Consider the following 12,715-nt stretch of genomic DNA (forward strand, 5'->3'; position numbering starts at 1 on the left):
TGTTTACTTAGGAATAGCATATTTCTTGTTAATTTTTATATGAGATATTACGTCTCTAATTAATATTCATAATTTTTAATTAACAGGTGTTGGGTGCAATTTGCATAGGAATTATCGGAAGTGATTATAATAGCGCTTCCTGCTTATGCTGGAAAGAATGCTTCTTTCTTATTGCAACATCTACTTTTTTTATTGGCACTTTTATTTTTCTTATCAGTTACCTGGTGTCACCTTTTACTGCATCCGTTTTACCTAAAACAATTCATGTAAGTTTCAATTAAGTTCAATTATATTGATTTGTTACATGTATATTTATTTTATTTATTACTTTTGTTCTGTTTATAAGTTAAAAAAAGATTGTTTTAAGAGCTAAAACATGTTTAAATAATATTCAAAATAAATTGTCAAGAAGAGCTGTTTAACATAATTTATTTTAAAAATTATTATTTTTTTTTTATTTTTAGGAACGCCTTTATCATCTTTTTGCAACCGTAATATTATTTGTGGCCTCACTGATTCTGATACTGGAAATACATTTGGCTAATACAGAGTTTTATAACTACAATGAGTTATTAGCAGCTTCTGTAAGTAGATATAATTTTATATTTATAAAAAATTTTAATGCTAGAAATTAAAATTGTATAAGCATTGTGTTATGTTTCATACATACACACAAATAAAATGCTTATTTAGAAATATATAGTTGGTTCATTAAATTTGCAAATACAATCAATATCTTTCAATTAGAGTGTATCAGGTTTATAAAAAAAGGTTTGCTAGACATGTTATATATTCTGTAATCGTATATTAAATCTATGTGCATGCATTCTTAGACCCTATTACAAAATAATTTATTAATTTTTTTTTAGATTTGTGGTCTGATAAACACTCTCTTATATATCTTCAGTGCGGGCTTCGCCTATATGACGAAATGGAGGACGATATGAAGTAATTAAATTAAACAATCACGTATTATTGTATTATAGTATCGTGAAAAGTGAAAATAGATTCTATTAGCATACAAATTGTGCCCTTTACAATTAAACCAAACTTGTATATCTGAGGAACTTTATTTAATTGAATAAATATACAAACATTGTACAACGAATTTTCATTGTCGAACTACATTTGATACTTGGCATGACATTTACTTATGTTTTAATTAATTTTTTGAAAATATATACTGTTAAGTATTTTTGTTACAAACACGTAATTATATATGACATTTAAAAAATGTAATTATTTATTTTTTTCAATTTGTAAGTACAATTATGTTTTATAAAAATTATATAAAATACATGTTTTTATGTTGTTACCTTTTGTTCGAGTTTTTTTTTTGTTTCTGTCTGCCCAAGCAGGCGGGCAAAACATTCCGAGTTCTGGCGTGAGCGGCACGTGCCAGAAATAGACAGTAATTTCCCTTGTGTCGCGTGCTATGCGGGGGGGTGCAACGACATTCAGACTTTATGGATGCTCGGGCCTACACCCTCAGTCAGTTTAAAAGTATCGCCGGTCGTGATCGCGCTCTGTGTTCTTCTAAAAATTGCTAACAGAGGACGAAAGAGTTCAATGATTAAATATTAAATTGTAAAAATATTTAAATCTGTCAATATATACGCACAGTATTGTCCATAGAGTTCTTTTGATACAATTGTATTGAAGATTTTTTATTAACTATTCTATTATATTTCTTTCTTCTTGTTTAATTATAAATTTGACAAAATTCGATGTAACTCGAAAAATTGTGTTTGTGCTTAAAGAGTGAAAATAGTTTATTGTGTAACGGATTACATTTTTCGTTTTGATTATTGTAACAAGAGAGTTATTTAAAGAAATATTATTTTTGAACGTAAAGTGGGCAATTGTGGTAAATTCAATTATCTCAGAGGAAGAGACAATAAAAGGAGAAAGAGGACGGGCATTTAAATACTAATTGGAGAGATCACGATAAAGAACGTCGGAGAAGTCATAAACGAGAAAATTTAACGCAGCTCGTTATACAGAAACAAGCATTAAATTAACTGTCTGGCAACACGAAATTATAGTCATGAACAATATGGGACCTATAATCAGGATGTCATCCTCTGGTACACACGGCGCGGGTGGTGTCGGTTGCTGCTGTTTCAGATGCTGCACGTGCATACACGTGGATTTCTTTAAATCATTGCCAGGAATTATAAAAATGTGCGAAACAGTAAGTAACTACAGTTGCATGTATGTTATTTGGCATTTGCAAAGTTTGAAAGAGTTGTAAGACAGATTCTTTAAAAATATACATGTACATATAATAAAAATTTATATCTATTTGCCTAATCACTTGCTAATCTTTGAAATCATTTATGAAACCTTTTATGAAATAATTTATGAAACCTTTAATTATGACTATATAATTCTTAAATTCTACATCTACATTGAAAAGTTACACGTATATAATAATATATGTGTATATACGTATGTATACAAAGAGATATATACATTGTATATGACTTTTAAAATATATTTTACAACGTTTTAATTAAAATTTTAATTCCAGGTGATCAGTGGATTAATTCAGAGTTTGCTCATTAATTACGGCTTGAGGTATAGTTCATCTATTGGCTCGGCTTTCGAGGGATCATTGACCACGGCATCCGCCTGCTTCCTGACTTCCGCTCTGTTACTCGCTTGCTATACAATTTCTGAAAAATCTTACAAGTTAATTCGATCATCCCTTTTCGTACGTATTTATCTATCCTAAACGATAATGAAATATTATATACGAAGAGATCTATTTTAAATAATCCCATGATCTTAAATAATTACTTTTGTTAAAATGTTAATATTTACCATTTTTTGTCACATAATTTAAATAATATTCTTATCGCCATTATAATTGCTATAATTCAGGAATTATGCGTTACACTTTTGCTTTTTTATCAATATCAGGAGATGATGTTCAATTCTTTAGCCTGCTTCCTGTATTTAAGCTCAGCATCTTACTTGGCTTTTGCCACTAAATTATTTCTGATGACCGAGTATTATCTGAGACCCGGCTTCGACGTTTATCCTGCCATGACAGCCGCTTATGTAAGTTTTTTTAGTGCAATCGCAAATCGCAGACTTAACGCTTTCACTAATTTGCGTCATGATTTGTTCACCTAATCAGAGACAAGAATCGAGAAAAAGAATTATAAATAACTTTTGCTGATATAATCCTGAATGTCCGATATGATATATCATTATGCTAAAAGCGAATATTTATTAGTAGAACATTAATTTTGATTTAGACATTTTTAATTGTTCAGGAGTATTTTATTTAAAAGAATGTCAAAAGTGATAGATTTTTATTGCAGATTTTAAGCGGCGTCGTGGGAGTATTGCACGGAGCAGATGCTTATTTATCCTTTGTGCATTACAAAACAGGAAGATGAATTACCATAATCACGGGATTATCAGCTGTATAATTCTGTGACAAGATGTGGCAATTATATAAATGCTTACACACATGACAACGTTAAACGATATTCTAGAGAACGGATTTTCTCGAAAAAGAATTTAATGTTAAATTGAGCGTTAATTTACTGATTAATAATGTTATAAAATATTATTAATTATAATATAAAATGTTACAAAATAGTTACTAATTAATAATATTATTAAAGTTAATTAAGTAGCATTATTACACTGCCATTGTAATATTGATAAGTTACATACGTATATAACAAATTAATCTCAAAATGCCCATATTATTTCGTTCTTTTCATAAATTTTTCTGAATGACGACATTTTAGTTGATTAAATATAATAAGCCGGGATCAAATCGATTTTATGGATTACACGTAATCGTAGCAACCATTTGTAGTATTGCTTATCAATTGGAGGCGTATCTGTCATGCTTACTGAATCAATATTCCCTTGAAATTTGGTGCGTCATAGAGCTGCCGCATTTACGTGCATGACAAAATGGGCAGTATTTAAAAAATGATTGATGAATCATCTGGAGACTTATACAGTTTCATTACGTTAATGCATACGTGACATGAAATAAACATCAATAAGAAATATGATGAGTGTATTCAATTACCGCTTTGACGTAATATTTCCAAATATTAACAAGCTGCATTCTCAAAAAAATTAAATTTGAAAATAATAACGATTAGTATACTTAACATTGCACGACAAATAACATCTGATTTGTATAATAATACGGGTAACAATTATTAATATAAATTATACGAATAAAACACTTTAAAAATTATCATGTACACACACACACACACACACACATACATATATATAAGTATTATCCGAAAGCGAATGCTTATACAATTTACATTTACAAATACAGGGGGATAAACAAATATTTATTATATTTATTTGTTGTTATAATTTACAATTGGACGAAATGGATAAAATTTCAGGAGTTTAATATAATTATTTCCAAAGTGTATGAATTTACAAGACAAGTCTTCAGTTAATGGATTTAATTTTTTTATAGAAAGTTGTTTGTTGTCTTTATCAGTTATGTCTCGCGTTTTCTTTTAGACTGTACAAGGAGTTTCAATTCGAACCAGGGTATACCTGGACCCGGGATGGTGAATGAGAATCGCACGAATCTCGCGACATGTCTCTATGGTGCTTCTTTCTCTCTTTCTCTCCTCTCTATCCCTTCCGAATCTCGTACACGTGCATGTCTGTTTCACTTCCTCAAGTGTCCTCCCCCTTCCTCACACTCGCTGTCTCTACGTTCTTTCCCTTGCTCCGACCTTCCTTTCCGTCACTCTCGTTGGCGCCTCGCCGAGCGTATCGCACGACCGCGGGCGTGTGGCTGTCGTGACTGACAGTTTACCTCAAGATCTCGATCACGCCGGGGAATTCGGAAGTGCTCCGAATCATCGAAGCCGGTATTTGCTCGTGTTTCCTGCCGACCTTTCTTTAACCAGGATTACGTGAAACGAGAAGTGGAAGAAATTGAGAATTGTTCCTCTTTCTCGCAAAGGAGAAGTGACGAAGGATGGAAGCGCGTGTTAGGAATGTGAACCACAGCATAAATACAGAAGGTAGTACTTACAGCTTAGTAAAAAAAAGTAATTAAGTAGTATTTCAAATTATTATTTCACTTATTTATGTATTATCTATTAAAGTTTAAATTAAGGAGCTTTCTGATATCATAAAACTATGATATGTCAGATGACGAAAAGTCTAAATAAACAACGCTAATGGTAAATTATTACTAAAAATTGAAAATAATAATGTTAAATAATATTTGAAATCTCGAAGAGAAGAATTCTTAAAGACAAATCTAAATTTTTATTCAAACGACTTAGGAAAACCTTTGTACATCGAAAAATTTAAGAAACTGTGACCGAGATAAAAACTTAAGGCTTTCTTCAATACAAATAATAAACAGCTCAATGACAATGTTTAATATTTGCATTGTAACATGGATATACACTTCTGAGAGATGCTCAGCTATTGCCGTTACAAAAACAATAAAAAAAACGTATGTCTGCTTTGTTTGAGAACATCGGAATTCTCGTTAACGGGACAGCTTAATTATTACGAACTAACACGATAATGTATGTGCTTACAGATGTTATCGCATTTGTCGAACACTAATCACGACCAAATAATTATAAATTGCTCGTGTTCCATTAATTAGTTTCAATCAACTTTAATATCAGTTCTTTAGTATTCAATCAATCTTTAAGCTGTTACAACAATCGCTGATATTTTATCTGAAATGCAATGGCGTGCAGCTTATCGGTAGTATTATTAAAAAATTTTAATTATTAAAAAGGTTAATAAATGCATAAAGTGTGTGAGTGAAAATGCGTTAATCAGTGAAAGTAGGCTTCGTGATAGGGGATAGCCGATATAAATAGACTCCTGTTTTCACAATGTGTTTGTAAATTCGATTTATTTAGCAAACATTGAAAACATAAAAAAGATATTGGATGTTGAAGCACTGTGTATTTGTCAAGGACGATGTAAGATGTAAGATGTAATCTTTAACTCGATATGACAATGGTTAAGAAAAGTTAGCGATGCGAAATGTACACAGGTGAGAAGAAGCGGAAAAGGAAACGTAAGAGCTTGGAAAGTAGCCCGCGTCCCAGACAAAGCAGAGTGGTCATTCAGCATCCGCGAGAGATCTCTAATTAATTCTCGCCGAGACCTTGAGAGACTTATAGCGACTCGCGTATCGACAGATCGGACGCGTTGCCAATGAGAGAAGGTTGAATCGTAAACGCACGCGAGCATTTCGATCCGTGAGCCCGTCGTTGCGTTGCATATTGCGGAATTGCGTCACGTGAGTCTCATGCCGATGCTGCGATCCCGTGCTTGAGAGAGCTGGCAAAGTAACGGCTGCGAACGCATCAGAAAGCGGCTGGAACGAAAGCCGGTTGTCTCGATGACGACGAGACAAATTCCACGGGGACGCAGCCTGTGACGTTGAAGGAAATTCCGCGTGTACGGTCTCTGAAAACGCCGCAGGTATACGGAGAGGCATGAGCCTATCTCGCAGTAGGTTCGCTTTTGGAAAAGATTGTTGACTCCTTTATTTTTGTTAAATATTTCTTAACTTCACATTAATGTCTACTAAATTTAATACTTTTGTTTCTCGAAAAATTATTTACATAATTTTTTTAACATTTGTCAAAAAATTCCTGACTTGCTATATTTTTCTGTTAGATTTATGTAATTTTTTTTGAAATGTTTCCTTTGCAATTGAATTATCGTCGTAAGTCAGAGCGAAATGTATCTGGGTCAAATGCACTATCATCAAGAACGAGTCGTCAAGCGAAATATAATACCACGATAAAATGCAATCGCGCAAAAATTTTTTTAATGCTGTAGTCATAAAGGTAGCACTGCACGCAGTGTTTTTAGTTTTCACGCGCATTTAAACTGTCCTCCACATATTTATTTTTGTATTTGTGCATGTTTTTATATATTTAAATGCTTTATCTTAAGATGGACTTAGCTTTCTGTAAAAGATCTTGCTTTCCCGTAATAATCTGTTTTTTAAAACGTCGTTCAATTTTTTTTTATTCTAACGGAATAATATTGTTCACGACGTTTACAGCTCGATGAGGAAAGTTTTTTTGTTATGGTCACTCTTTTCTGCGTGTCGCAAACCGCAAAAAAAAACAAAACTTATCACGCGGATGGATTTGGTTTGTGCATGTATATGTTCACAAAATTGCTGTGGATATGCGCATTTATTACCGGTCTCATGAAACTGACAAAAATATCGATCAGTATTTGTATACTGATCGTCGCGCACAAGCGCGACAACAACAAAACCTGTTGGATCTTTTATTGCGTAATAAGAAGGCGTCCGAATTTTCATGTCTCTCTCTCCGTTCAACTTTCGAATCGGATGCATATTTTAATGTAACATGTATTTCGTAATTAATTTACGTAATTAACTTACGCCTGACATGACGGTAATAGGAATAATCCAAATGTAATGTTAACTTTAATCTTGAATTTTTCTAATTATAGCTTTGACAAATGTATTATTCCAAATACGTAATATTATCGTTTTATTTTAATAGTATTTTAAATATACAGTTTATTTGAAATATCGGTGAATGTAACATGAAAAATTAAATAAACGCATGAAATTTATTGGACAGCAACATCGATTTCAACAAACACAACGTGCAGCATAGTGAAAACGCCTCTCGTCTAAAGTTGCTCGTCTCTGATTAACGTGGCGTATCAGCACCTTCATAGAGCACCTTTCTCTAGGAAACAGAATAATTCTGTTAATAACAGAACGGCCGTTACGCGATAGTGAACAGAAAGAATGAAAATTGCAGGCAAGCACGATTAATCTTGTAACTAATTTTCTTTCACGCAAACACTCTTAGCAGAATATTACTCTCTTACGAACGACAGGCCTAAGAAAACTTACCTATTTGAGCAATAAATAACTTTTTAAAATCTTTGTCTATTTCCGATATATAAGTGCTAAGTGAACTTAGTATTAAAAATTCAAATAATTAAGAGATAAATTAATAATTTTATATTTGTTTTAAAATAACAACTGTGTATTTTCCGCTTAGAACAATTTTCTTACTTAAGTAATTATTTGTCAATATATGTTAACATTCAATATATCAAAATATAATTATATATGATACCTATGTGTAATAAAATAAATTATATAATTAAAGTATAGGTAATAATTATATCCCATAAAAATATAATATACTCAATATATTGAAATTGAATTTTAAACATTTATATGGTAGAATTGTCGGCTACTGTGTTTAAAGCATCAACGCCACGATTATAGTGGAGCACAGGTTTTATATCCATGTTCGCATAAGAGACACCGGCTCTTATCGGATATTACGTCACTGTACAATCCTTGACGTTCCATCACCGGCACGTTTTCTCGTCTCTAGATACATTCAATCTTCTTAGCTTGCAATGGTCATGAAACTGATGCGTGTTAGTTGCAAAAAATATCTATAGTGCAGCTTTTGCTATCGCGTATAACTCTTTTACGTGTTTCAATATAGATACGAGCTGTTAATTATTTCTGACAAGTTCTGTCTAGTGCTATTTTAAACGGTACAAGTTTTATTAAAGGATTAGAATAGAATAGGAGACATTTGTAGTCGATGAAAAATTTAAGCATCATGCGGGATAAAACGCAGCTACCACTCGTGCGAAACGAGTGACGCCTTTTCGCACGCAATGCGAAGCATTACAAACATTTCCTTACGATTCTTTCAGCGTACGTGCCCACGTCAGAGGCATCCCTCACTGTCGAGGAAGAGGATGCGATTGTGACGTTGGTGGTCGTTGTGATCGGCATCATCGTTGCCATAGTGGTGCTGTTCTCGATGGGTATCTTCATAGATTGCAAACACCAGTACGTAACAATGAGTCTTTTTCAAAACACCTGTATTTTGTTGATCAAACAATTTTTGCAAATAACAGCGAGAGCGTCGTTCATTAGTATGCACAATAGAAAGTTCTTATATTTAGATACACGGTGTAAACTTAGACGGGATGATGTTCATGCCACAAAAGAACGTTTCGTAGAACGAAAATAAAATCGATTATTGTTATAACGGATATTATTGCAGAGAGAAAGATTCCTTGAAGAAGAGAAGACTGAGGCTAAAAATGCCGCCGCTCACGCGAAAAGGCCGAAAAGATGATGTGAAAGCTTTAGCTTCGAATATGTATTCCAATGGTGCCGACGATACCGAGTTCAAGGCAAGGGATGCTATAGTTTGATGTTCGGAAGAATTACGTTAAATTTTAAGAAAAATTGTAATACATGTTTTATAAAGACTTTTTATGAAAAATTTGAAATCTATGAGTCTCATGATTAGCTAGTATTTAATACTGAAAAGTGTGAGAATTATAGGAGAAGTGTGTTGAAAAATACCTTTAGTCATAATTTTCGAAGAGACATGCCTATTGTTCATCAAAGATACATGATTTAATGATACGTACTTCGTAATAGAGTTGATAAATTCGGAAACGGCGACTTACAGTTAAAGCTAATCTGCACAATAATATACTTATCTTCTGCAACCAATAGACAATTTAGATAACTCATAGATAAAATATATAAATTTATCGCATAATATTTTGTACATAAATATTCTATTCAACGTTAGCGGCGATATGCAAGAAAACCAGTTTATTTGAAATGCAAGAAATCGTCTTAGATTTAATTGCATACATATGTATATTATATGAGAAGCAATATTCTGTAAGATGACGTCAATGTCTGATCAGTAAACACCATTCTTTGAGCTTCCATTTTGGTCAAAATGCACTTTCTGAAATACTGCACATATTGCAGAACACTCTCAATATGCGCGAGATTAATTCTCTGACGTATATCGTTCTCTTCTTTTATCCCCGATATTTATTGATTCACGTTTGTAGTGAGGAAAAACCGTAAATATTAATATACAAAAAAATTTAAATAAAGGTTAAAATGAAAAAAATCTGAATAAACACAAGATTTAAATGTTGCAGTTTCGAAACAAATTCAAGCGATTGCATGTATATTTTTGTAATAATAAGTAAATAGCATTATTTGTGTATAGGAATAAATATCATCGTATATTTAATCTATAATTACAAATTTAGTCATATAATTTTTTATGAATATTGTCGATATAGCCTTATTGGACAGGAAATCTTTATAGTTGAGATATAAATAACAAGAGTAATAATAATATGGTAATTGCATATGAAAATTGCTGCTTTCCAGCATGATGCAACAAATGCGATTAAGTGTTCACAGTTGTAAACAATTTTTTAACTACAGTGCCTTTTACGGAAAATAAATGCGAAAACAAGTTTTATGGTAAACTTCACTGTGGTTTAAAAATATCTGCTACCTATGTTCTCTACTTACGTTGATAATAATAGGATTTCAATTATTTAAAAAAATATTTTTGATTTTTTATGTATATATATATACTCAAAGTTTATTTTTAGCACAATGCAATAATACAAATAATATAGAGACAAGCGGTATCACATGTGCTTCTAAAAAAATAACACCATCTAGAAATGTACGAAAGCCTAACTGATTAATTCCGTAAAATAAATAGTAAAAAAATTCGTTGAAATTTAATACCAAAACTAATATAATTAGTTATGGTATTAAAATTAAGAAATTTGTAAAAAGTGGAGTTGATTGGGCTTTTGATTAGACTTTTGAGAAATTTATATGCACACAAGCATTTAAAGCAGCATATAGACACAAGTGTGCCTTTGTTAACCGAATATCAAAGAAAATAATATATATGATATCATTAAAATAGGTTTTAAAATATATATTTTTCATGATACCTGTTTTTCTGAAGAGAATCTCTTTTGTTATCAATATTACAGATAATTCTAATTTAAAACATATTGTTTATTTGTAAAGACTGGCCGTAATAATCGACGAAATTAATCTATAAAATTGATTAACAAGTGTTAATTTATTGTAATTAAAAATTATTTATGACTCTTTTCTTATACAACAATACATAGATTGAAATAAATTTACTTATTAATATATCAGCAGATTTATTGATAATTCTACAAAGGAAGAATGTAAAACTTTCTCACACTTAACCTTGAAGAATATTTATACCAAAGAATTTTTCCGCAGAAATCGCGCGGAAAGAGATTTTATATATTCATATAACACACACGCGCATGAATTATATACGCCATTATTTTCTACGCCAAAGGTATTGTTTAAATTGTTATGATTGAACGAATATCTATGAATATTTTGTTTATCTATGAACATATATTTTGCATTTTGCATATTGATGGTGTACATAAATATTAGTAATGAGAATTAAAATTTGTTTATGTATAAACCTATATTGTCTTATTCTTTGTAAAGTATTATTACTCATATCACCAATCCAATTTCTAATATATAATCTGCTTATTAAGTCTAATAACATGTATATTTTTTTAATATAATAACCAACTCACACCCACGCACACACACACGCATCATATACATACTATGCGTTAAATTTAACGCATGTATGAAATAATATAAAAATTCTTCAATAATGTTAAACATAGCATTAACAAGATACTCATTCTTGAGTTTCACGGATTTAATCTAGTATTACATTATACGATCACATTACACCAATTACATACCACTTTGCAAACGTGTCGAATCACACATTGCTTAGTTTATTCTTTCCTTGACTAAAAGATATTTTATTTTTCGAAAGAAAACTGTGCTCAGCAAATGTTTATCCCATTTAACTTTGAAGGTATTTTTTAAATCGTGTGTGTAATCAAACGATAAACTTTTCGCCTATTTTAATCGTGGCGCTTGCAATTCTTCCTAGCACCTTCTCTATTTTCTTCTCTTGAAATTGAAAGACTTTTCACTATTTCTTATAATATCTATCTTTTTGACTAAACAGCATTAATTATAGTGTGAAAGAAAAGGAGACATTATAATTAACAAAATGTGTTACAGCTAAAAATTATAGATACTATTTTATAATTATATGTAAATAATGTGTGTGTGTATTTGTGTGTTTGTGTGACAAATGCGTGCAAGTCTATATACACAATGTATTTTAAATTTTGTTAAAATGTATTTAATATACACGTAATAGGCAATGGAAATCTTTTATATTTGAAAATTATTGACGTGACCATAATGCTTGCAATGTAAAAATGCAAAGTAAACTATAAAATAACATAATAGACATTATAAATATCCATAAATTGTAGAATAATTAAACAAATATTAAAATATTTCTAAGTATTATCACGTCGTACAATTTGGTATCATTTTCCAAAAATTCTTGTAATACTTGCACTGATAGAACTGACGTTAGTATAGTAATAGATAATATTGAAAAGATTCGATAAGAATATTATATTTGCCTATCTTCTGATACGATTCTCAAATCTTTACAAGTATAAAATTAGAAAATTTTTATATATTGTGTAAGTAATGCATTTTATATGTATCTCTCATATGGAACTTTTATATACATTTTATACGCAAAATATGTGTATTAAAAAACGATAATGCCTTAATTACTTTGCTAATTAAATTTGGAGCTTGTTTCGTCTAGGATGTCTCTTAAAAATTCGAATATTATAAAAGTTAAAGCTTTACGTATTAAAAGTAAACAAATTACTTTGAAAATAATTTTTAAAAGTTTTATTGCAATGTATAATTTTTTTTTTCAAAGTTTCG

The 12,715-nt window shown here is 30.9% G+C and overlaps 3 protein-coding genes across 3 annotated transcripts in view; all 3 read left to right on the top strand.

Moving 5' to 3' along the window:
• LOC112453588 overlaps positions 1 to 1,058 on the top strand; it is a 2,294-nt gene extending 1,236 nt beyond the window's left edge. Inside the window, exons 3-5 of the mRNA XM_025014418.1 lie at positions 87 to 266; positions 465 to 584; positions 870 to 1,058. Of these exons, the coding sequence (XP_024870186.1) occupies positions 87 to 266; positions 465 to 584; positions 870 to 947 (378 nt within the window). The 3' untranslated portion in view covers positions 948 to 1,058. The remainder of the gene's footprint in view (positions 1 to 86; positions 267 to 464; positions 585 to 869) is intronic.
• A 759-nt stretch (positions 1,059 to 1,817) lies between these two features.
• Positions 1,818 to 3,545, top strand: LOC112453586 (protein singles bar). The gene is made up of 4 exons (XM_025014416.1): positions 1,818 to 2,194; positions 2,534 to 2,716; positions 2,926 to 3,066; positions 3,333 to 3,545. Exons 1-4 carry the CDS (start codon positions 2,048 to 2,050, stop codon positions 3,408 to 3,410), a joined length of 549 nt encoding a protein of 182 aa, XP_024870184.1. The 5' UTR covers positions 1,818 to 2,047; the 3' UTR covers positions 3,411 to 3,545.
• A 1,227-nt stretch (positions 3,546 to 4,772) lies between these two features.
• LOC112453581 lies at positions 4,773 to 11,843 on the top strand. The gene is made up of 3 exons (XM_025014409.1): positions 4,773 to 5,039; positions 8,737 to 8,875; positions 9,093 to 11,843. The coding sequence occupies exons 1-3, from the start codon at positions 4,994 to 4,996 to the stop codon at positions 9,244 to 9,246; spliced, it is 339 nt and encodes a 112-aa protein (XP_024870177.1). The 5' UTR covers positions 4,773 to 4,993; the 3' UTR covers positions 9,247 to 11,843.
• Positions 11,844 to 12,715: the final 872 nt, after the last annotated feature.

Source organism: Temnothorax curvispinosus, unplaced genomic scaffold, assembly GCF_003070985.1.
Source record: "Temnothorax curvispinosus isolate PA1 unplaced genomic scaffold, ASM307098v1 QBEX01004528.1, whole genome shotgun sequence".
NCBI classification, from domain to species: Eukaryota; Metazoa; Arthropoda; class Insecta; order Hymenoptera; family Formicidae; genus Temnothorax; species Temnothorax curvispinosus.

Bases quoted from the DNA above. Each gene is read 5' to 3' on its own strand.
- LOC112453581 (XM_025014409.1), top strand. From the start codon at position 4,994: ATGGAAGCGCGTGTTAGGAATGTGAACCACAGCATAAATACAGAAG. The intron at 5,040-8,736 runs GTAGTACTTACA...CGATTCTTTCAG, and splicing joins CCACAGCATAAATACAGAAG to CGTACGTGCCCACGTCAGAG. The intron at 8,876-9,092 runs GTACGTAACAAT...ATATTATTGCAG, and splicing joins TTCATAGATTGCAAACACCA to AGAGAAAGATTCCTTGAAGA.
- LOC112453586 (XM_025014416.1), top strand. From the start codon at position 2,048: ATGAACAATATGGGACCTATAATCAGGATGTCATCCTCTGGTACACAC. The intron at 2,195-2,533 runs GTAAGTAACTAC...TTTTAATTCCAG, and splicing joins TTATAAAAATGTGCGAAACA to GTGATCAGTGGATTAATTCA. The intron at 2,717-2,925 runs GTACGTATTTAT...TATCAATATCAG, and splicing joins TAATTCGATCATCCCTTTTC to GAGATGATGTTCAATTCTTT.